General features: G+C 40.7%; 2 protein-coding genes and 2 long non-coding RNA genes across 7 annotated transcripts; 2 read left to right on the top strand and 2 right to left on the bottom strand.

Annotated features, from left to right (window-relative positions):
- The first annotated feature begins 1760 nt into the window (after positions 1-1760).
- On the top strand, positions 1761-3635 carry LOC140590889 (uncharacterized). Of its 2 annotated transcripts, XM_072712437.1 has the most exons (7): positions 1761-2138; positions 2232-2302; positions 2459-2635; positions 2908-2957; positions 3035-3088; positions 3159-3221; positions 3398-3635. In XM_072712437.1, the coding sequence occupies exons 1-7, from the start codon at positions 1966-1968 to the stop codon at positions 3548-3550; spliced, it is 741 nt and encodes a 246-aa protein (XP_072568538.1). In that variant the 5' UTR covers positions 1761-1965; the 3' UTR covers positions 3551-3635. The 2 variants fall into 2 exon arrangements, 1 of the variants encoding a protein (XP_072568538.1); XR_011991778.1 differs by lacking the exon at positions 3035-3088 and having other exon boundaries at positions 3159-3635.
- LOC140590890 (uncharacterized) lies at positions 3636-5299 on the bottom strand. 2 transcript variants are annotated; one of them, XR_011991780.1, is made up of 4 exons: positions 4639-5299; positions 4349-4461; positions 4141-4252; positions 3636-4040 (listed from the first exon to the last, which is right to left on the bottom strand). It is a non-coding gene; the product is annotated as an uncharacterized lncRNA (long non-coding RNA). The 2 variants fall into 2 exon arrangements; XR_011991779.1 differs by having other exon boundaries at positions 4349-5299.
- A 9799-nt stretch (positions 5300-15098) lies between these two features.
- Positions 15099-22192, bottom strand: LOC111848621 (peptide YY). 2 transcript variants are annotated; one of them, XM_023820784.2, is made up of 5 exons: positions 22119-22192; positions 20974-21173; positions 19875-20062; positions 16927-17007; positions 15099-15474 (listed from the first exon to the last, which is right to left on the bottom strand). In XM_023820784.2, the coding sequence occupies exons 3-5, from the start codon at positions 20060-20062 to the stop codon at positions 15450-15452; spliced, it is 294 nt and encodes a 97-aa protein (XP_023676552.1). In that variant the 5' UTR covers positions 20974-21173; positions 22119-22192; the 3' UTR covers positions 15099-15449. The 2 variants fall into 2 exon arrangements, with proteins under 2 accessions (XP_023676552.1, XP_023676553.1); XM_023820785.2 differs by having other exon boundaries at positions 20974-21170; positions 22119-22148.
- Positions 22193-24401: 2209 nt separating this feature from the next.
- LOC140590891 (uncharacterized) lies at positions 24402-24818 on the top strand. The gene is made up of 2 exons (XR_011991781.1): positions 24402-24477; positions 24759-24818. It is a non-coding gene; the product is annotated as an uncharacterized lncRNA (long non-coding RNA).
- The last annotated feature ends 914 nt before the right edge of the window (positions 24819-25732 follow it).

Raw genomic sequence — 25732 nt, forward strand, 5'->3', positions numbered from 1 at the left:
GGGTTTCTAAGTTCCATGACAGTTTTTTTTTTCCTTATTTTGTGTCTTTTCTCCACGAGAAACTTAATTGCACTTCATTTCAACAATTTACAGCAGCACTAATGTCTCTGCATTTTCTTCTACAAAAAGGCATTACCATTTAGCTGTTTATATGAAATGCCTTACATTTTTACAGTAGTCCCAGTATGTTATATACAATGCCTTTGAAACAGGTTTTGGCTGAAATAGGTTTTTGGATTCCATTATAGCCTTTTCCTGTGTAATCAAACACGTGAATTAAAATTTTAAAGTCAACACAGGCACCCAACTAATCACAATAGTAAATAATAATAAATATAAGCAAAACAATGACTTAAGCGTTGATATTAAACCAAGTCTATCAATACATGACTGCTGTCAAGCAGACCAACAGGTCCATGTGCTACAGAGGTGGGAAGGTGAATTTGAAATTTATTCTCTTCCTGGAGAACAATGGGGGGGGGGGGGGCTGTGGTTGGGGAACTTTGAAGGCACGGCTCTGGCCAGACAGCAGTAGCTTGGTGGCATCCTGCTTTGAGAGGGGACAGAGATTAGGGATGGACCTTGGGGCCTCATCACCTGGCATTACCCCACCCTAGTAGTTTGTGCCCCCCAGACACACATACACACGCACTGCAAAGCATCAGATGCAGTGACGTAAAACGTGTTGTGATGGACGAGTCTGGGTTTGGTGAATGTCTGGAGAACATTACCTGTCTGACTGCATTGTGCCAACTGTAAAGTTTGATGGAGGAGGTATAATGGTATGGGATTATTTTGCAGGGGTTGGGCTAGGCCTCTTAGTTCCAGTGAAGGGAACTTTTAATGCTTCAGCATACCAAGATTGGTATGGAAAAATCTCTGCTTCCAACATTGTGGGAACAATTTAGAGAAGGCCATTTCTGTTCCAGCATGACTGTGCCCGAAGCAAGGTCCATAAAGACATGGCTGGGTGAGTTTTTGGTGTGGAAGAACTTGACTGGACCTCAACCCCATCAAACACCTTTGGGATGAACTACAACGGAGATTGCGAGCCAGACCTTCATGTCCAACATCAGTGTCTGACCTCACAAGTGCTCTTCTGGATGAGTGGGCAAAAATTCCCACAGACACACTCCAAAACCTTGTGGACAGCCTTCCCAGAAGAGAGGCAGCTGTTACAGCCACAAAGGGGGGACCAACTCCATACTGATGCGTATGGATTTAGAATGGGATGTCATAAAATTTCCTGCAGGTGTGACAGCCTAGTGTCCCAATACTTTTGTCCATATAGTGTATAGTGTATGTGCACAAATCAGGACTAACAACATGCAATGTTGTTTTTCATATAGAAGACTGTGCAATGTTCCATTATTGCTGTGTCTGCTGCTTCCAAACATTCAGTTCTTGCTGCTATTTATTTTCAATCATACAATTTCTGCTGCTTCAAGGCATCTGTAGTAGATGTCAATTTTTGTATATGTACAATATTTGTATAGCACATGTTTATTTTTATATTATGTTTATTTTTATATTTCTTTATTGTATAGCTTTTTATTGTAAGATTGTATAGTTCTACTGCATTTGCTCCTCCTGTACTGTCCTTTTGGCTGCTGTGTAAAAAAAGACAATGCAAATTTCCTAATTGTGGGATTAATAAAGGTCTATCATCTCATCTTATCTTATTTATCTTTTGCTGATGAAACCACTTATTATTATTACTGTGATGTTAGTACATGACTTATACTACTCCTGGGGGGTATTTCACGAAGCAGGTTTTGCAAACTCTGGGTTTAAACTTGAACTCTGAGTTGATTAACTCTGAGATGTCAACCTCTGAGTTTTTGGTTTCAGAACAGGTGATAACGATTAGTTTACAAAACTCTGAGTTCAATTAACCCTGATTGTCACGCGTGCACGAGCACATAAAAAGGCTCTATCAATGGCATCCAGAGAAAATGATTCACCATGACAACACAAGGAAACAAATCTCGCGCTTCCAATTTCACCCCAGTGGAGCTTGAATTATTAATGATGGCGTATGCTGAATATGAGCATGCCATATCAAAAAAAGGAAACACGATTGCTGCTGCGAAAGAACGGGAACAAGCGTGGCAGAAAATAGCTGACCGAGTGAATGCGTAAGTATTGATAAGAACGATGTTGATTGATGTATATTTAAGAAATAATACTAGTTTTTCTATATTCTCTCTAATTTAATTTCGTTGTTACAGTTGTAACCCAGCAGGCATAAAGCGCACTTGGCAGCAAATAAAGATGAAGTATAAAAATATAGTACAAACAGGTAGGCACTGGACGATTGGGAGGTTTTGCTTGTCTATAAGACACAAAAGCTACAGTTTCATCTTAAATCTGGCAGCATGTAATATTGTTTAAATCTTTTTACAAGGTTCTAAATGTGGGCTTGGGTGCATATGTTCACATTTTACCTACATATTAGCCAATAGGAAAAAGGCAGAGGCCCGAAAAACTGGTGGGGGTCCACCACCAACACCTCTCACAGAGGCTGAAGAGATGGCTCTCAGCCAAAACACTGGCCGGCCCATGGCTGATGGCATCCTAGGAGGAAGCTCCTCCGATACAGCCATGCCCCAGGACAGAAGTTCTTACATAAGAAGTAAGTAATTCATATGAATGATGTATGTGCATTTGTCCAGTGTTGGCTCAGTGATGGCTATCCATTAAACTCATCATCAAACCCATCATAATCGAACCGATTGTAATTTATTTAAAAGTTATAGATGAGTATAATTTGATAGATGTCATTACTTCATGTACATACTGTTGAAAGACTGTGATATTTGAAAGACTGCCCACTGTTGTAAAAGTTATATTGAAAATGTGCAGGTCTCTGTTGATGAATTGCCTGTAATCCACATTGTCTTGCAGTTACTGATGGAGTAATCTCTGTTGTGGAACCGCCAGACACCCATGAAATGGTACATACTCTTCTCGAGATTTTTCATACTATGTCTTTCATTATTGGTGTATGCAAGTAAGAGAGTCTTCACTACAGGATGAAGACACCTTGTCAGCTGTCACAGGGAGGGAAGATGTAGAGCAGCCTATGGTATGCACTTTCTAACAAATACGTCATGTAAGTGATGCACCATTTTAAAACATTTATCCTTTCTTCACAGAGCAATGCAGAGAATCTCCAGGGTGAACCGACTGCATCCACAGCCACAGCGCAGCTTACCTCTGTAAGATGCTTCAGTATTTGCCTGCCAGTTATTGAAAAATTGGATTAAGAATCATTCTTCTCATTAAATGAAAATGTTGTTAGCTACAAGTGTCTGTTTTCTAAGTTATATTCATAGTGGTACAATTTTCACAGTGCAATACTGCCAAGATGTAACATTTTTGTGTATTCTAATAGCTCCCTGTAAAGCAGTTGTACAAAATATACCTTGAGAAACAAATTGAAAAATCGGATCTGGAAATGGAACACATTAAACAAAAAATGCAGAAAACCCTAATAGAAATACAAATATTGGAACATCAGTTAAAGGTGGGTAGTGGCACAAGTTGATGGATCGTTAACTGTCTTTCAAAACAAAATATTAAAATACTGTTTTGCATATTCAATTACAGGAAATAAAGAAGAGTTCATAAAATGATTGTCATTTGTTTTTATTTGCAACTTATTTACTGGAAATGATTAGAACATATTGCGTTTCGAACAGCTTGTCCATCTGTTGCATCAACAGGAATGTCAGGGTTGTTATCAGGGTCAACCTCTGGGGCAGCAACCCAGGTTTCTCTTCTCATCATTGCAATATTGTGCAGGACTACGCATGCAACAATGATATCACAGGCCCTTTCTGGGGTGGCACGGAGGCCACGAAGGCACTGGAAACGGGCCTTCAGTATGCCCAGGGTCATCTCTATTCTGGCCCGGGTCCTGCTGTGAGCCAAGTTATATCTTTGCTGTGGGCCAGGCTCAGGATCAGGGTATGGGGTCAGCAGATAGGGCTGGCATGGGTACCCCCTGTCACCGAGTAGGTAACCACTGAACTCCCCTACAATAATGAGTAGACAGTTTACATGTTAAGGTGCAATATGAGGGAACAAGATATTGCTTAAAGATTATAATATACTGTAGCTACATTATATACTCACCACGAGCAAGTCTAGCACTCAGTGTGCATTCACGGAACATTCTGGCATCATGCACAGACCCAGGCCACTTTGCCTCCACGTTGCTGATGACATAGGCTGCATCACATATAATCTTCACAATGCAGAACAGTGATTAGTTACTGTAGATGTACTGTAAAGTAGGCCAATAATTCAATGCAGTAAACTACTAAAAGCTAGAAACACCTACCTGCACATTAATACTGTGGAATGACTTTCTGTTCACATAGTCTCCTTCATTTACTGAAGGAGCCTTAATGGGAATATGTGTGCCATCTATGCAGCCAATCACACCTGGAAATCCTAACAAAGAGGGCATAAGTCTACTTAATTTTAACAGGTACTGCAGTCAGTTTCTAGTTTTGTATGGTGTTACAATGCAAAAAGTGTAACTGTATTTTATCTAGTCTTAACCTACAATTGTTTATTGCTTCAAATCTTAAAGCATATTACTAAATATATGAGGCTATTACTTCATACCTGCAATTCTGTGGAATTCTTCCTTGATTATTCTACTACATCTGTGACCAGGAAATGCCACAAACGTGTAGAGAAAATGTTTAAGCGCAAGAGTAACCTGTCTGATACACCGGCAGACGGTTGCCTTAGAAACATGTTGAGCGTCACCAATATTATACAGAAAGCTGCCATTAGCAAAAAAGCGAAGTGCTGTACAAAGAATTTGCTCGGAACTGAGAGGATGTCCACGGTGTGTTTGACGAGCAAAATGAGGGCTAAGAATATTGTTGAGATAAATGATTGTCTGTGATGAAAAACGGTAACGCTCTAACAGAAAATCATTTGTAAACGATAAAATATCTAAACGGGGTCTGATCACCCTCTCCTGACGTAGATTCCTGCGGATAATTTGTGCTTCGATGTCGACCGGTCTTTCGAGAAAAGGACACGCCATGTCTGAGAAAGTACTTGCTTCAATCTGACTGTTCATTTAAAGAGGAGGAACTCAGAGTTACAGGGATTAAACCTGCTAGCGAGCAGGTTAGCTTCACGGGGTATGTTACCGCGGTAAATGACTCAGAGTTGGGCTCAACTGGCTTTTTGAAACCGAAAACTTTGAATTTCCCTTAACTCACACACAACTAACTCCGAGTTTTCACTAAACCCGCTTCGTGAAACGGCCCCCTGGTTATAGAGGCCTAGCTGGAAAATCCTTTCTTGTATTGTGAGCCAATGACCTTTGACGATACCCCGATTTATCCAATTGAAGGAAATCCCTCCTCCCTTGAGAAAGGGATTGGCTAACTCTCCATATAAAAGGATGTCTGGAAGATGGAAAAAAAGAAGATGGTTGTAGTGATGGAATGCTTGAAACTGATGTATTGAAGCTGATTCATGTTTGCAAAGCATGTAAGAATAGAAACAATGTTCCAAGTCATGCTACGTTCAGTATTGTCACAGGAACATAGTATACAAAACTTTAGTGTCACACAAACAGGTCAAAGCTTCGCTCCATGGCACTATTCTGAGGTGTTTTCAAACAATTATTGATTTTGCATCAATTTCTTGTAACCATGCGCTAATTTGCCGGCAGTGTGTGTCCAATCCCAGAACTGTCCCTGCGAACTTACGGTCCAGATCCAATTTCTCAAACGCTTAAAAAGTCAACCTGAAACATCTTAAAATTTGATTTGAGAGCTTGTTCATTAAATAAGGAAACGTCGATTGAAAGAAAAGAGACAAGCGTAATATGGAGGTTCCCAATTAACATGCATTTCTTATTTCTAGATCTTATTTAGGAGCTTTGACAAAAGCATTGGGTGCGTTACTTCATTTTGGCCAGAAGATGTCAGTGTAACATCAGTCTTCAAAAGCTTTGAACCTTTTTCCAAATAGATGTACATGAAGGAGAGGGATGGTGCAGGCGTGGCTGTATGTGTGGGGGTCCAGAGGCACCTCTGGGGTGTTTCTCAACGTGTGTACTTCACCTTGCTTGTGTTCTCGCGTATCTGTTTTACGTCATCTTCCACTGTCGAAGACCATTTCCGATACTCAAGAACAGAAGTACACACGGACGGTAGAAATCCCCGGATTTCATTCTTGCCCTGCCCCCAAATATCAAGGATGCATTGGTTGCCAAACAAGACCATTCCCAAGATTCATTGCGTCCAAGTTTGCTCTTGGGAGGCGAGTTGGCACGGGCGCTCCTGCCAAGACCACAAGTACAGTCTTTGCATTCTCGTTATTGAGAAACGCCCCTGCTCTCTCTGGGCTTTAAGCTGTGCTGGGAACAATCCCACTCCCTGGTTGGGGCAATTAGTGGCCACCAGCAGTGTCCTGTTAGCAATCCGCATGTGCAGTTTCCAGGCTGACTGTGAGGAACCTGCTGTTGCTGACTGAGGACTGTTGATGCATAGCAGATCCCCCGGGGATCATCTCTCTCTCTCTCTCTCTCTCTCTCACACACACACACAGTTGAGCCTAGTTCCTCGTTCATGATGTGAACCAAGGTCGTTTCTCAGCATACTTTGCATCTGCAATCATCCTCAGCACAAACTCAAACTGCTCATTTTGAAATGGAAATAGCACTTCACAAGGGTATATCTTTGTTTTGTTAAAATGGTGCTGTTTTGTCACAAACTCCAAACGGTGTATCACAATTTCGGCAGAAGTATATGGAGGCAGCATGAGGCTAGCAGCTGTGTCAGATGCTTTAGTGATACTTCTGCACCCATCGTATCATGATCACAGATGATATGAACATACTGGATGCCATTGTTAACTGGTCTGGTAATAAATACCAAACTGGGAACTGAATACCAGGAATGATGAAAGCACTCCAATGGATATGGGTCATCATGGATCAACACGCCTCCTTCACATCCAGCTATCTCCTTCACATCTAGCTATCCCCTTCACATCCAGCTATCTCCTTCACATCTAGCTATCCCCTTCACATCCAGCTATCCCCTTCACATCTAGCTATCCCCTTCACATCTAGCTATCCCCTTCACATCTAGCTATCTCCTTCACATCTAGCTATCCCCTTCACATCTAGCTATCCCCTTCACATCTAGCTATCTCCTTCACATCTAGCTATCCCCTTCACATCTAGCTATCCCCTTCACATCTAGCTATCCCCTTCACATCTAGCTATCCCCTTCACATCTAGCTATCTCCTTCACGTCTAGCTATCTCCTTCACGTCTAGCTATCCCCTTCACGTCTAGCTATCTCCTTCACGTCTAGCTATCCCCTTCACATCTAGCTATCTCCTTTTTGTCTCATGGCTGAGAGTGCTCACCCTCCCACTTTAATCTTTCCATCTACTCTCATCTTTGTCTCTTAGCTTAAAAATACCACTGAATTATAAACAAAAGCAAAATGTCACCTTCATATGGTCTCTCTATATGTTTCCACTCATGAAACATTAATTAATTTGAGTCTATCTGTAGGAGATATAGTGAGCTTCAGCCTTATCGGATTGGTAATCAGGTTCACACAGATCACACAATAACATGGCAGAGGAGCACCATACATTATCGCATTGCAGAAATTTCTAGATGGTTCCAGAAGGATATTATATCATCTCTAGCTTCTCTGTTTCCCATTCATACTGTTGTCAGTTCCTGTGGTGGAACATTACTGACATCCCTTAGAGAGAGGTTGGGGTGTAGCCAAGTGACGTCACGACTAGTGACATTGTTAATAATTTCCATATGTTGCGGGATGGGTTTTTAAAATTATTTATTATTATTATTATTAATAAAAGGACTGATACGGACCCCCTTCCGAAAGCCTGCCAAATGGATGGCCAGCCATTGGGCCAGAAGTCGAATTCCTGGTCATCCCTATTCATGAACTTTAGACTATAAAAATCTGGCACCTCAGAACAAAGGGTTGCGGAAAGACCATCAGCCGGGGCAGAAAGACCATCAGGGAGCAGAAAGACCATCAGCCGGGTCAGAAAGACCATCAGGGAGCAGAAAGACCATCAGCCCAAGAGCAAAGAAAAGCTGATCAGCCCGAAGAGAGGCAGAGAACATCAGCCCAGGAGAAGAGAAGCCCACAAGAAGCCCTCTGGTGAAGGCCCAGCTGAACAGCAACCAAGACAAAGCTTCACCAGGAGAGAGAATCCAAGGGGCTCCACTCCACTGCTCCAAACGCCGCGCCTTCCTGAGTGCCATCATCCAATCAGCTCATCAGCTCTGCAACCAACTGCCAAGACCCCCCTTTTCCCCTGCTCTGCAACCAAGTAAACCAACTTCCTCTTATTCTAACAACCTAAGCTGTTCTGTTAACTTGCTATAAGACTTTAGGGTCGTGTTTCCACAAACTTTGCTTGACTAAAGACTGTTTGGCTAATACGACATGGTGAACAAGTCCTGTGGTTAAAGAATGCTTGCTGCTTAAAACATTGTGTTGTATGCTGAATGTTTCTTGCCCATAGAGAACATGTTGCTATACTGTTCCTTTATTATATTCAAGTATTATTTTTAAAATCATTTAATGAAATAGGTAAATATCTCATCATTGATGACTGTGGTCCACCTGAGTGACATGAGATAGTTAAATGATATGTGGCAGAAGAAAGCACCAATATGAAGTGCAGCAGTGGGTAGAATATAGAGAATGCAGCAGCAGTATCACAAAATTAGCAATTCACTGTGGAGGCAGCGATGTTGAATGTTTAATGTTATACTATATGTTGCTGTATATCTCAAATCTCAAAACCCTACGACAACCTTAATCATAGCCCTAAGTCTATGACCACCATAGCAGTAACCCTAGCCCTTATTCTATCTCTAACACAAGCTATAACTCTAATCCTAAACACACCCTCAGTGCTTATGTAAACACACTAAGCCTAAGTCTAATGGTAACTCTAATCCAACTGTAACCCTACTGAGTATGCCCTTATCGAGTGCAAACAACAAACTGTACATTACGTACTGCACACTACGTAGTGTACACTATGTAGTGCGCACTTCGCTGCGGGTGGCGAGTTGTGTTGAGCGAGGTGGTTTTGATAGACCGCGTTGTTGATGTTGTCGATTTCATCTAATAAGGCTTCGGGTATAGGAGGGGGTATAGGAGGGGGTGTTGCTCCGTCCATACCTGCTGATTCAGGTCTTTCGTAGATTTTCTCTTGACCGATCCGCGCCGTCTCTCGTAGATAGAACACAGAATAGGCCTACTTATTATTGGAATAAGTTATTTTAATGTATAGCATTTATCATAAAACATGTATAAAAGAAATAATATACTCACTCTATGGAGTTTTCTATCTGCACCGTCTCTCGTAGAAAAAAAAACAGAGAATACCTATTATTAGAATAAGTTATTTTAATGTATAGCATTTATCATAACACGTATAAAAGAAATAATATACTCACTCTATGGAAGTCCCGTGTAGTTTTCTTTTCTTTTTTTCTTTTTCCAGTGGGGTACTTGTGTTTCTTTACCAAAGGAGGAAAACCGGTACAGTGACCGCTCACCGCAATAAAAATATCTGCGGCTGGTTGTGTGCCTTTTAGGAACTTTTTTTTACTTTTCTTTAATGAGAAATATACAGCCTGTCAAGTTTTAGGATACCGAGGATTATCTTATTTTCTTAATTATGTCAATTTTATGTACGTTGCAGTGTTTTTCTTTTAACTCATATTTGTACTTATGCGCAGACAATACGCTTGACCTGGGATGACCTACTGGGGTGTAAATAACGGCTGTATCAGAAAAAAACAAAACTTCAAACAAAAAAAAACATGTTATATACTGTAAGACAAAATGTCCAATTTGATGTGTGGCCCAATTACAGTTGACTGGGATGACCTACGGGGATGTAAATAACAGGTGCATGAGAAAAACCCAAACTTCGAACAAGAAAAAAAAGGGGGGACACCCTCACTCCCTACCACTGTCACACGCACACACGGCCAAACTGCTGCGGGGGGGGGGGGGGTCAGCTTTCACAGACACACGGCCAGACTGCTGCTCCTAAGCGTTTATTGGAGGATAGCGTCAGACCCTCCTCCTCCTCTCATTCTTAGCTCCAACTTTCTCATTTTCACACAGTTTCTTTCAGACTCACGCAACACAGGGATAAGCTCCAACATCGCTCTCACAATCTCCGAGTCCTTTGTACAATGTCCAAAGTCCTTATCCAAAACCTTTACACGCTCCGGACCGACGTGGACCTTCCCACAGTACTGCACCACAGGCAGCCCCAGCGTACGCTCACACTCCATCAGGTAACCAACCCGCACAGCTCCGTGCTCGGCACCGTCAGCCATCACCCTCATAGCACGGGGCTATTCCGACAAATCACACTCATAAGCACACAATTCACTGAAACTTCATTTCACTCCCCGCAATAGTGAAAATAAAATGAATTATTTTTTTTTAATTATTATTAAAATTAATAAATATATATATATTTTTTAAAATAATAATAATAATTATTATTATTAATTAATTTAAAAACCCACCCCGCAACATATGGAAATTATTAATAACGTCACTAGTTGTGACGTCACCTGGCTACACCCCAACCCCGCCTCACCAGTGAACTTTTGACCCGTAACCTTTTGACCTTTAGGTCATAAATCTTTTTGAAAGAAGCGGTATTCTATCTCTCTTCCCTTTATTGTGCCCAGGCAGGTAGAAGATGTAAAATCTCTGATCATAAATGAATAATATGATTGGTACCCTGTTCACTCAATGTCATTTGAAAGAGTTTTTATTTTGATGTGCTCAGGTATGCGAATCACATCCTGAGGCATGATTTTGAGTCAAATATTACAGCAAAAGTCACTTGGTGAAGATCAGGGGATGTGAGTGAGCTGGATGGATGTGAGTGGTATAACTTAAAGGGATGTGAGTGAGCTGGATGGATGTGAGTGGTATAACTTAAAGGGATGTGAGTGAGCTGGATGGATGTGAGTGGTATAACTTAAAGGGATGTGAGTGAGCTGGATGGATGTGAGTGGTATAACTTAAAGGGATGTTTTCTAGCTCAAAGATTATGTGGGAAGCACCAAAGATGCACACGTTCCCATGTCTTAAACTGTTCAGGGTCACAGTTGCCTAAGGAGTTTGAGTGTAGAGCAGTGTTTCCGGCCCTCTCTGCCCCTTCCCACCTCCTCCAGGGCCGACCCCCCCTTTATTAAATGCCTGCCCTTTCTCCTCAGCTACACCCACATTTCATTAAGAAATGGGAAGCTCTTTTTAAAAGGACTTGCCAGTTTCGGGTGGGTGGCGCGATACTGCTGCTCAGCATATGATTAGCCCCACCATACATATACACACCAGTAGACAATCACCTCTTTTACTCTTGCACCACTATCTGCAACAAAGGTTACAGCCCCCGTCACAAAAACTCAGAACTTTTCAGACTGACAGCAGTCTGTTAGCCGTGCGTACCCTTGTGCCGCTTTTCCTTCATTTAGGTGCTCAATGAATCTCCATTCAGTAGGACAAAGAAGTTTTGGGGACAACTGACTGGTACATTAAATTCCATAACAAATATCACATTGCTCAACCACCTGGACAATAGGTATGAATATACAAACAATGAGTCATACAAGGCCGCTGTAGTTCATTACGACCTACGCCCGTGGGGCTCTCCGCCTTCCTATGAATATTCAAGGAAGATCACTCAATTTCAGAACTTTCTTAAGTACATTAGTACTCTGAAAGTTTGAAGTAGCCCTTCACCAAAACTTAAGTATCATATCTGGGATATTTAGTGATATGGCGACACCTTGTGGTAGAATGATGTGAAGATGCGTCAGAAATCATCCGTGTGATTTGAATACGGAGCCATGACCACATACAAGAACATTTATTTAAAAATTCGATAAAAAAAAATTTGATTTAAAATTGTACACAGTCTTTTGTCATAAAAACTTCAATCAAGGTCTTCTATGTTTGACCTTTAAACTTTTTGCACTTCTGTATCAGAGATTTCGCCGGTCATCCTCACCTATTTACTGAACTGTAATCAATGAAATACTCCTTATCTTCGACAGCTCACTGTGGCGTTGTTTCTCTTCATTGACAGAGGAGAATAATTTAAACAATAACATAACGGAGGGTGTCTGGCAAAGGGGTTACCTTACTGCCCTGTTTCTCTGTTTGACTCTCACCGCCTCCCTCATGTCTCACATGTTCATGTTCATGTTCACATGATTGCATCATATAATTTATTGCAGATTCATCGGCTAGAAGTAGGCATTACGAGATGAGTAAATTGTGGTTATAAAGGGATGCACATGGTCAGCAACAATACTCCGATAGTAGTGATGCAAGCTAGAAAAAGTGTTTTGAAACATTTTAGAACCTTTGCGATACTTGTGTCAGAACATGGCCCTGAAGTCTGTATTAAAATGACGAAGTCACTTGACCACGCTGAACAGGTCTTTATACCAACATACTGTCTCAAAACATTTCAGGTTTTTTTTTTTGCTTCACTCGGTCTCAGTCCAAGCACAGTTGTAAAAATGTCTTTGTTATTAAAACATTATAGAAGCTCAGTGCTGAAGTATTCTACCTACATTCTCCTGTTCTGGGGCTCTGGGGGTCAGGAGACTATGGGCACAAAGCTGGAAGCAACCCAGGATGGGGCACCAAACCATTGCATGGCACAGTCACACGGGAAATTAAGTAAGTCTAATTCACCTCAGCATGTTTTTAGATTGGTGGTGGGGGGGTTGTAAACCAGAGCACCCAGAGGAAACCCCATGAAGACAAGGGGAGAACATACACACTCCACACACATGGAGCCAAGGCAGGGACTTGAAACCTTGTCCCAGAGCTGTAGAGCAACAGCACTAACCACTGCACCACCATGCCACCCCCTATATATAGATACATTTTTATATAATTATTTTAAAATAAATATAAAAATGATAACAACAATAAAATTGTACAAAATCTTAAATGTAGCTCAAATGTGATGCCAGTGTTTGTTGAATATGTCTTTCCTAATACCACATACATAGTTTTTGTGCACTTCTCTAAGACAGTGTCCAGGGAGTAATTTTTGGCCACTAGATATGTTACTGTAGGGCCGTGGTTCCCAAACTGGGGGGCGCAGAGGTATTGCGGAGGGGCGCACCAATGGGATAGCCTCAGGAGCAAAATAATCTCTTCACAGACTGGACGATTAAACAAATAAAGCAGCGCAACATTACAGTAACTAACAATAAATAAACCACTAACTTACGTGTACTATTAGAGCATTTATGTCATTTATTTAAACTTTATTTTACCAGGTAAATTAACTGAAAACCAGTTGTCACCGCTTTACGTGATATTCGGGAGAAATAGCAGATAACGCATCGGAACTTCCTGGGATACAAACGTCATACAAACGCCACGTTCTTCAGCCAATAAGGGCAAAGTTGTGTCGTCACGGAGGCTGTTCCAGTTTGTTCAGCCGGCTGAGAGGTGCTGTACGATCTGTTTTAAGTCGTCTTGCTCTTGCAAGGTTTTTCTACCATGTGACATGGTGACGCGTGACGACGTTTTGCAGCGTCTGACAAAAAAATCTAACCATATCATGAAAAACGAGGTTTAAAATTTTCTACATGAAGTGCAGGGAGACTATCAATTAATGGGTATGATTGAGTGTTGTTTTGTGCCATGGTATGGGCTGAAACCTGCGGTTATCATTAAAAACAAAATGCGGTAATTGTAAGACAATTAACTTCAATTTGTGTACGACAATGAATATTAACAGGAATGTTAAATATGCATTAGCATAATTTCAAAATTATGCTGGATTTTTATTTTTAATTGGTTGCTCTTTTTTCTCCCACAGTGGTGAAATTGCACAATTTGTATTTTGTAATTGCATTTGTTTCGCTCAGTTAGAAAAGGGAGTTGTATTTCAAATAAAGTTTATTGAATCTGAACCTGTTTAGTTTGAACGGGGGGGCTCAATAATGTTCCTATCTAGAGAAGGGGGGCCCTGCAGAGAAAGTTTGGGAAGCACTGCTGTAGGGCAATATTTTTCACTCATTTCATATTTTTCAGTCGTTTCAGTCCATCTCTCAGAAACTGCATGTACGCCCTCGTTACCAAATAGGCTGTGGCTTTTAAATGATCCTCGATTAGTACGAGGGGACACAATGTGTGTCAATATGAAAACCTCCCCCACCTCATTACCCCAGTACCACCAGCCTGAACCATTTACAAACAGCAACATTGGATCCATGGATTCATGCTGCTTACACCATACTCTGACCCTACCATCTGCATGTGGTCTTCTGCTGTTATAGCCCATCCACCTCAGGAGATGTTTTTTATTATTTAATGAATGTGATTGGCCGATTAGATATTTTCACGAGCAAGGAGGTGTATGGGTGTTCCTGAAAAAGTGCTGTGAGTCTATATTCTCTCTGTGCTTGAACAGGTTTTCTCCCACAGTCTAAGATTACGCAATTAAACAATATAATGTGTATGTGCCCTGCAATGAATTACCATTGTATCCAACATGTTCTCTGATATATGCCATGTGCTCTCTCTGGATGGATGGATGGATGGATGGATGGAATAACACCTTTACGGGAGCTGAGGCTACCTTCACGACTGAGTTTACCTGTGTATAAAGCGTTTGATCATATCTGCAATATGCGTCAATCAATTTTGCTCATTCATTTTATTAAAAGTCTAATTTAAAATGCCCAACTTATAATAAGAGGAAAGTGAGAGGCCTTTAAGTAAACATTATCTATGACCATTACAAATAGATTAAGTAAATAATTGTCTTTAATTTAGTCCACTAGAGGGCAGACCAAGGAAAGAAAACAATAATCTTTGTTCTTGGTTTTATACTGGAAAAAAGATCATGATAATTATTTTTCTGTTTCAATTAATATTACGTGTTATAAACTTTGGAAAATTCCATATTCTTCGTATGTGCGCACTTGAGAAATCTGACCTGAATGATTAAGAATAACTAACATACAGGTACTGCTGTCAAATGAATCATCCATTAAACTTTAATTGCACATAAGCATTTGTCCAATACAAACAAAAAGAAAATTCTCTGTAAGATATAGCATTTATGACAAGATTTACTTCTTTTTAATTTATTCTATTATGTTAATAATAAATTATGTACAATTGTCTTGATATGACAAGAAGCAGGATGGAACGAGAGAAGAGGAGCGAGGACAGAGACAAATTGCATGCTTTGAGTGACAGGCCACAGTCCGGTGACGGTCAGGGGTCGTCGGGGAGCTGCTGCTTGATCTACCAGATGGCTTCCCTCAAGCAGAGCGGACACAATGAGTGGGACGCCGGAGACGGAGGGGACCAGACCGGGAATCACCACATGTATGAGTCGTCGGATCTGGGTGGAAACAGACAGAATCTGATCAGAGGAGGATTGCGTCATGGACAGAGCAACCAACCCGCTCACTGGCGAAGTGGAGAGATACGAAACAGAGCTCCTGAACGTAGCGTGCAGGATTGTGGAGAATGAAAATAGTTTGAGTAGAAACTTCTATCTCTGAATTAGAATTCACAGAAAGCTGCAACAAATGATACGATACGAAATGAAATAATTACGTCAGAGTTAAAAGTCAACACTTCCACATTGCAAAATTCATTCTATCTGACAGTGAAGAAGCAGGTTGGTGCTGTGTAGGTGTTCCTAATAGGGGGCTGTGAGTCACTAATTCATTGCAGACGTTCCAAGGGCTCAGTAAGATGCTTCTGCCTCTCTGTCGAGGTCTCCTTCACGAGCTCTGACTTACATCAGACTAATGAGCGTCCAGCGTGAAATACACCTTTGTGAAAATGAGTCATCTTCAAAAAAATTACCGTATGCCTCACTCGCGGAAATATGTCTTGGGTTTACAGCCAGGCAGCTCAGAGAGACGTTACAAGCTGCAAGCCTGTCTAATTACTGAGTGATGGCTTGCTTCTCTACTGTGCCTCCTAAGGAATCTCATATCAACTGCCTCCTCCCAAAGGTGGCATATTCCTGGAAGTATTGTTATTCCTGGATAGTATTTAATGGGAATTTTATGGCACAAATCTGACAGAAAATGTTCCAAATAAACTAAGAAGGAAGCAAATGCATCATGAAATCATGCTATAGGAGGATGGGCAGGCAGTGACTCAGTGGGCGGCTCTGTTGCTTCACACCTCCAGGATGGTGAGTTCCGTGTTTGTTTGTGCAGTATGCATATGTTCTCCTTGTGTTTGTGCTCCAGTTTCCTCCCATGATCTGAAAACATCAAGCTATGCAAACTGGAATGTCTAATATGGAGAGGGAAAAATGTGTGTGTGTGTGTGTGTGTGGTCCAGGTATACCTTACCTTGTGGGGACCAAATGTCCCCACAACGTGATGGATACCTGATTTTTTTACCTTATGGGGACAAGTTTTTAGTTTCCTGGTCCCCGTATGGGAAAACTCAATTTTATAAAAATCTGTGGCTGCAATGAAAAAACTAAAAATGCAAAAACTCTTGTTTGGTTACTTAAGGTTATGGTTAGGGCTGGGTGGGGGTTATGGTTGTCATAGTTAGCATTAGCATTTTTCCCATAGAAATTAATGAGCAGTCCCGAAAAAGATATGATTACACAACTGTGTGTGTGTGTGTGTATGGTTTTTCCCTTCCCAGGTCCTTTGGGCTGCTGTATACATGGTGTAATCCAGCACTGATGTGTGTAATTATGTTTCCCTCTGTGAATGTATAACTGAAGTGTCAGCTGGAGGGTGAAAATCCTTATTCTTCTGGTCGCTCACCGATAAAACGCCTGAAGCCAACCATAGGCACGACGGACACAGCTTACCGTGATCGCTGGCTGTGCTCTGACTCGTCTCCGAACAGCAGCTCCGCCATCACGCCCTCAGGGGTGGACCTCTTGCCATATCTAATGAGCGAAAACAAGGCCAGCCAAACTCAGGTCACTAACAGAGGCACTGGAGACAGGGTGTCGCTCCATTGGATGTTGTGACTGTAGCTGTGATGCTTAATGGCTTAATAAGGACACACTTGAAAGGCTCTTTTTCATGCTTTCACACACGTCAGAAATATATTAGATTCTGTAGAACCTAGACCCTAATACTATGAAGTTCTTCGGTGAGAAGACACACTGTACCACATGGTTCGTTCTCAAACACACTGCTCCACAGTATAGTCAAACTACTCTGTGCACCGAAGAACAGATGAGGAAACGCAGACATCCATTACACTAAAATCTCAACCCATCACCCTCCCCTAATCGGCAACTGTTTATATGCGTTGTCATCAATGAACATCTCCTACATGAACAGAAACCCCGTCGTAGACGGATATCACTGCAGCTTTTTTTTTTCGTACTCACTTTCGTTCAGTCGCAGTCAACAGCCCATTTATTCAGCGTAATAATGCTTTTATCGTTCTGCTTTATTCATTATGAAAATGTCATTTTGCTTTAATTTGGCTCTTAACCTCTCTAAATGCTTCAGAGAGCCAAAGTCCAAGGAGCAGAAATGTCCTCTCCTGCGAATATCGATTCCGCAATTTTTAAATGTTCTGCAAAATCATACTGGGTATTTACCCCCAGCCCACGAAGTTAACCTGGCATTTTGCCGCCTATATGACGGATTGTCCTTTTGTGTGAAAATACCAGGGTACGAGTCTCCTCTCCTCACCAGCCCAGCAGCACAGTGACAGGTACAGCCCCCTTAATGATGGAGCCCACTGTCTGTGAGTCTAATAGGGCTGCATGCCATGTGTTCAAGGGGAAATCTGTCAGATTATACACACACACACAGGTTTGTAATTATATCTTTGTGGGGACTCTCCATTCATTCCAATGTCTCCTCAAGTTAAAAAGTAACAGGTTTTACCATACAAACACACATACATTTACTCAGCTAGACACATACACACAAATTCAGACTTAGTTACATTTACGTACTCTGCTCAAACTTAACACGACAACAACTACAGAGATACACATATATAGATGTGTAAGGTTAAACTTAAATATATACAAAGAGATACATAATTACAGATACGTGCACAGACACAGACACCCTCAGCTTGTGGACACAAAACCACAGTGGAACAATGGCCACAACAGCAGGATATAATGTCACTAAATGCCTTTGATTCACTCTTCCCCTCGAGGTGCGAGCCTCCTAAGGTTTCATCTTCCTCCCTGTGACAACCAGGAGGATTCGCTTCCAGAACTTTCCATCAAGATGCTGGTTAATGGAAGGTAATGTTGTTTACGGATCTCCAGCTGACATCCTGATAGTAGCCGGGGTAAAGGGACGTACAGAGAGCCAGCAGTAATGGGATGCTTTACATGTCACGAGGAGCTGAGTGTGGCAGTGAGGGTACGTCACACAAAGGTCACATGGCAATTTGAAAAAAAAAAGAGTCATATCCATAAGGAGAAAATAAACCCTGATTTGTGTTTTCTGGTGAATTACCAATGGAAATTACCTGTGGAAAACTCTTCTATATGGGTCATTTGAACTATTGACCACATGCACCACATCTAAACATCTAGGCAGCGTTGTGTCAAACGTGTCCTGCTACTAGGGTTCAATAGTCATTATTAACTTCAACAACAGTGTTACTGTTATTTATTTTAAAAAGTAAGCAAGTATTAACTAACTAATGCTGGATATACATGTAGCAAACTGATTTTAGTATTGATATCCTTTCTTTGTCAGGCAATCAAAGCTTTCCCAGCCGTGTGTCCCATGCTACCAGGGACAGGTTGCACCCCCGCCCCCCCACCACCACAATTAGTGCTTAGAAGATGGATGATCTCAAGATACGGTGCGAGGAAATATCTAGCAAGCTACAGAATCAATGGGCAGCAAGCGCTTGATTTTCTTACTTCTCCAAATGTACTGATGCACAAAGGACACAAACTGTGTCAGATGTTGCGTATTTGTTATATCAAAAAATATTGTTTTGAATTCAAGTTTCAGATGTATTTGCTGTTTTTTCTCACTTCTGAAAGAAAATTCTACAGTCATTTTCTATACCTCTGTGAAAAATCTATTTTATGTTGTTCTAAATACAATGATTTATATTCGAAGCAGATATGTAGGCTACTTGGCAGCAAAGCGAAAATGTATCTTACATATTTGCCTGATCAAGGTTAGGTTATACTCTTCATAGCAACAGGCAGCCTCGTAGCTCAGATATAAATAAAAAAATACATGTATGTTTTTACGACCGGACGTATTTTTACCCTTAAAAATTGCTTAACTGTATAATATTAATGACAGCACTAATAGTAACCCGATACTTGCATGATATTCCCTCAGAGTATGACATGACATCTTGAGATGTTGTTTAAATGTAACTCTTTCCATATTCTTTGGCCAGCTAATTATATGGCCTATAATAGAAAGGATGATTACTACGGTGATTATTTCACGGCTGCACCTCCCATCGAGCATACCGGGTATTTCCGTGATGGGGATTCGGGACGGCAAAAACTTAACGTGGCCAACCCCAAAGTCCAGGGCCGATTTTTAATCCCACTCCAGTCCTGAGAGTGACCACTGCCACGTGCCATTTGTAAGTTCAAGGAGATGTTTCTGCTGCCGGCCTACCTTCCAGTAAGTTGTTTTAAATAACGATAATGGTCAACCGAATAAAACTAATGAGGTCCTGAACAAGCACCGACCCCCGCTGTCAAACTCATTACAGTCCAATTATGAAAGGAAATGGTTACTTTTTTTCCATAAGTGGTTAAGGTGTCTGTTTAATGGGAGGGGCTCTCACCTCTGTCTCGTAATGAGGTTGATGTAATGTCTGAGAGCAGAGTAGTATTTGGCCATTTCCTCAGGCGCCGCGTCCTCCCCGGGGTTCTCCGGTTTGGGTGGGTAGGCTTCCACGAAGGTGCCGAGACACACCAGCACGCAGAAGACGAGTGCCACGAGGACGCTCCAGGGTTTCAGAACAACAGCCATCTGCAAGGACAGCAAGGCACTGTAAGGGGCCCATCGTGCGTATACTGTACCTATACCGCTTTTTGTTGTCCCGTGTTTTTCACATCCTCCAGTCTTTCCGTGATGGTCTTGCGATGCTGACTTGAGGAAGTATTTCGAAAAAGTCGCACGCCGTTCTTCATTTGCACGCATACGACATTATACTCATTTAAACACGTGGAAGCTATTGGAAGACATAAGCGCGCAAATATTTATTTGTTTACGCGATCGCTCCTTAACAGGATTCGTAGATTTCACAGATGGTGTTTCTACGTGGTTAAAAGGAATTTCCTTCATTGAATTAAGCTATAAGGCGTCCAGTGACAACATAATGTCGGTGTAATGCGCTTTATTGATCTTTTACACCTCATATTATCATGGCAATGCCTTTACTAAGTATTTTGTATTAATTATATGAACGTTAAAAGGTTTCAATTTAATAACAAGCACGACAAAACGTAAGACCAATTTTCATTTTTCATTCCATTAACATTTCACCTGGGAAATATCGGCATAAACTTACCAAATATATCTTGGTAAGTATATATCTTTGTCTAAGACAGATTATATATTCATATTGAGTTACGAGTTATGAAATTAATTATATTCTGCAATAAATGTCGCGGTGCAGAGCTGTCCATGGTTCTGACTGTCCTTGTGCGTGCCCTCTGCTTTGAAATAAAGTGAATGAAAACGAAAAATCGGTGATTATGAGATATCTAGTAAAACACGGTAGTCTGAATGAACTAATGAGTCTGCTAATGCTGGTTTTTCATATTCCATGTGCTGATCTTTTAAATAAATAAATGTCGTCATACTGCCAGTATTGTCACTGGTTTGATATGATTCCCGAATTCAAATGAAACGGCAGAAACAAAGCGCGATGTACTTACTTTTGGAAGGGTTGGAGTTACAGGTGGTCGGTAAAAGAGCCGGTGTTTTCTGCTGCCCCGGGATCTATTGCTTCCAAGAGGTTTGGTTTCTCAGTTGGCGAAGTCTTGGTTGTCTTTTGCTTTTGTTTTATTTACGCCTAGCATTCAAACTGCAGCCTGTGTTTCTTCTACTCAGCCCTGGAGGGCTTTTATACCTGCTGCTATCTCGAGGACACAAAAAGGAGGGGGTGGCCGGGATAAAGTAGAAGTGGGCGGAATCAGCTGATGATTAATATCTTAGTAATGCTATCTTACGCTTCCATAGCACAAAACAAAAAAGCTTTTCGAACAGCAACAGTGTAAGAACCTCAAAAGAACAGCCTGTGAAATGATTAAACACGAAATGGCTAATTTCATATTTGAAGAGTTTTTATTGTTCGGTTTATTATCCACCAGAATAAGGGAATTTGTGGAATTTACCTTTGCATGCGTTTCGTGAGCTGTCGGTATTAGTTTAGTTTTAATACGTTAGTCGGGGACATCGATTTATTCATCTTAGCGTGCAGGGGGCCCCTATGAGCAAATGGATTCTTAATTTTAAAGGGCGAAAGTATGCTGTCTTTTCAAGAAATGCTGTCTTTTCAAGGATGGATGGGAGTTCTTTTCAAGTTAATCGCACATAGACTTATTTTAGTATTCAATACTGAAAATATTGTATCCTTCAGATTAAGATGTTCCGAAATGATCCCTTTTAAAAACCTGAGGAGCCTTGCAGTCTGATGATGATGATGATGATGAATGTTGGGCTATTCCGTTCCATGTCATCGCACTAAGTAACGCGAAATGATATCCTGCGTTTCAGCACTACATCAAAGTGTAATTATTATCACCCGTTTGACCAAATGAAATAATCTGAAATATTGTTTAAAGATTGCATGTACGAAATACCGACTATATTTCAGTGTGGTTGAACCTTGTGTTAGCTAATCGTTCAGCATTCGTTTTATCGGCAGCTGACTGGAAATAACCGTACACAGAAAGATAAACCTAAATACAAGTGAGCCAGAATTCGACTTTTGAGTTTGAGGTGGCTAAAATACTTTGAAAATTCACTGCATTTCAGTAAATTGTTTACTTTTTAATCCAGTCTAGTTTGAAGGGAGTACCTGTTCAGCGTGGCATAATTAGGCTGCACGTGTCAGAACCGAAATACTGAGTTGGTTCGTACAGCTGACACGCCCACAACAGATGCTCTCCTGGTTTAATCAAATCAAAACAGTTAAAACAGAAAAATGGCAAGAAAAAAAAACTAATTTTCGATATTTTACATGTGTTAAAACTTACAATCTTTTATGGGGATCATCTAAGACTGTATTCAAACACAAATATTCCAGTGTTCAATTCCAGGTAGGGACGGTAATAAGCTGTTGATATTTGCTATACTATCAGAAATAAAATCCTTTGCCCTAGACGGTATCCTTTCCCAACGCTCAATAATAACCAGTTAAAAAATCTTCATTACACTGAATCTTATTGGGAAGAAACAGTTTGCGGTTAACACATAGCATTAACTAAGCCGCAATAACAACCTAGAGAAATCTTAAATAAAACCCAGTCCTTCGCAATGAGAAGATGCGGACACATCACTTGCTAGTTATTTTGCTTCACGTAATGTAAGTGGTAAGATACTTGTGCTGCTTTGTGGTGTGTTAGTGTTACGTTAGCACTTGGTTACCATTTTTCTCAGCTGCTCTCAAAATATCTTGATTTACATGTTTTATCGAGAGAAAACAATTGTATTAAAATGACACGTTATTTTGAAAAAGTAGTACAAGGGAAGACACCTGCACTCAGCTCCCACCACAGAACTTCGAAAATAAGTTTCCCTATTGATTGGCCTCCTCGGTGACACTTAACAGGTCCCCGAAGTTCAGCTGCCCTTGAGCCATATGGTGGAGGTTGGCGAACTATTCCTGTAGAATATCCAGATCATTTAAGAACAAATAAATGTGTTTCGTGACTTTCAACTGGACTAAAAAATCTATATGCTTATCGACTTAGCAGACTAATTTAAGACAAATGCAAATGCAGGTCCTCTTTATCACTTCGCATTGTTTTGCACGTATAGTCTGCAGTCGCAAAAAGAATCTACTAGAGGGCGCCAGTAATGTATTTTCTAAAGTCACTCCCATGTCCCGAAAAATCTCAGAACCGTAAAAAGGACAGCAGCCAAAAGGTTCGTTCCACTCGAGGAAAACCTGGCACATTTAAGTAAAATGTGTATTTGGAACTACTAAGTAAAGCCATTTTTGTGCTATATATATATACACACGCTACGCTTAAGATTCCAAACATCTGAAATGTGCATTTCTTTTAAAACACAATCTCTACTGAAATTCATTATTGGAAATTACGCCAAGACCCTTAAACATGAATTAAGGTTACATTATATATAAGTAAGTCTGTTATCTCGATCTTCGAGGGAAGCATTTATTGAATGTGATTCGTGATGAATGTGGCTTTGGACAAGTGCACCTGCTAAATATTAAGTAAATGGTAGCGGCTTGCACAGACTGTTGGCCTCAAATTGGCCTCAAAATGTCAGTTGTGAATGCCTTCTTTTCTTATCATTGATGCAAATTAGATTAATATGGCCGACAACAATGTATTTAATGGTGACAGTGTTTGAGTACATTCCTATGCAAATTGCATAATCTCATGTGCTTTTCCTTATGCAGTTCCATCTGTATATTTATATTTTATTAAACAAGACTGTTTATGTAAGACATTAAACAAAAGCCGACAAAGACGCGTTAACGCGTTATTCTATCTATCGTGTTGAAACGTGTGGTTTGTATGTCTTTCAGATCAGGGAAAAGGTGTAATTGCCAATTTAATACGTTTCATATAATTGCTGTTTGTAACAGAGTAAGCAATGATATCAAACATAATAGGCACGATATTTTAATCGGTTTATACTTGAGATTCTCAAGCAATTTTTATGATTCATATTTCTTAAACCGGCAGAAATTAATCTTGTGAATCAGGAAGAGTCATTGGATATGCTACTGCGGATGGTTTCATTAAGTCGGTTTGTATTAATTTCCCATTTGAGGGTGTTAAATGGAGTTAATGATACGCACATTGCGTAATTCGAACCGCGTGCAACGTCCTTGGGGGCAAATTAAGATTAGAATTAAAATCAATATCGGTTCATTTTAACACTACCTACCACCCACTGCTGGATCAAAAAAAACAGGTCAAGAAAATAAAAAAAATCTGCCCTTTCCTTCATTCTTTATGTGGATTGTGCCCATCTCCATTGGACGGTGAGTAAATAAGGAAGGAGGAGATGGGGTGATTTCGCGGCTTTTTTATTATAGACGCTTCACTGAATAGAAGCTGACGTCACTTTCAAACGCTGACAGTTAATCAAGGGTTTTTTTGGTCGTTAACGACTGTCTCGATACTTCGGGTGACTTTTTCCTTGACACCGTTATAGCATTTTCATTTCCTTCCAATGCTGTAGGTTCCTCCCATGTGTAGCGCAAAGCCTGCAACAATTTTAGCTAATACTATCAGTGCTCTATGTACAATAACCGCGTAACCTGCAGTTTCTGAAAAGGAAATTAAAATAACAATACATATCCTCCAAAATTTCACGGTATTCAAATTAATAAAGTTCCCGTGGCAGGTGGATGTGTTCATAAGTGCTAGACATTGACATTATTATAATTTATTTTACGAAAGGTCGTCCAGTTATGGAGTATCCGATCACGTCAATCATGTTTTATTACTTTGTTTAGGAGTGCCTGCCGCCCACATAACCATTTCACGTTGGATGGGGAGAGAAGAGTGTCCGCTCACCCATGTCACGAAAAATGAGGGAGGAGGCGCGAAGAAAATGAAAATACATAGAACATGAGGGAGGAGGTGCGAAGCTATCGTAGATTAAGGTATTAAAACAGTCTGTTTTTATAAATAAGGAAATAATAGTGAGAGGATTCAGTGATCATGTGGGTGTCTGTATTGCCAAGAATACAACTGATTTCCGATGCCTGTTATAATGAGAATCTACCTAAAACATGTAATCGGCGTAATCGAATTGAAAGTATTGACTTTAGTCTGCAGAGGGGTAGTTATTGAAAGAGTTTGATCAATAACGCAGGATACGACGGAAGGAAGTGAATGGTTTGTTTCGTATATTTAAAATTTCCCCGTAATCTTGATTTGGTCATAGCTGAGATATGGTGCGCTGGGCATCTCCTAAATAAAGGTTCTAGCGAATCAGATAAAGCTAATTTCAGTTGATTGTAAACATCTCCTTAAAACTGAAAGGTTGTGTCTATTAAAGAAGACTCAAAGAACCAGCGAGCACTGAGAATGAAAAGGCCTCACAAACAACCTGAAAACCACTACATTCATGTGTAATTTATGCCTGCCTCATTTGTTTGAGTTTTAACTCTGGGCATCACATTAAGCAATCTGTACAAAGTTTAGACTTTCATAATGTCATACACTATAAACTAGAATCAAATGGTACGCATGGTGCATATGACCAGCCTTGAGGAGACTTTGGAAAAGGCGAAGTGATTTATTTCTTTGGCCTGATCATCCATTGTCACTAGCAACGTTCAGTCGTAATGTGTAACAGCCTATGGCTCATGGGAGGTAAATATCAGTTTAAAAAATACATTTATGGCATCTTCTATCGGGTGGGCATTAGATGGTTTCACTATAATCCATTTGCCCCAACAGCCCCCACCTCCCTAACCTACCT

This window comes from Paramormyrops kingsleyae, chromosome 5 (assembly GCF_048594095.1).
Source record: "Paramormyrops kingsleyae isolate MSU_618 chromosome 5, PKINGS_0.4, whole genome shotgun sequence".
NCBI lineage: Eukaryota > Metazoa > Chordata > Actinopteri > Osteoglossiformes > Mormyridae > Paramormyrops > Paramormyrops kingsleyae.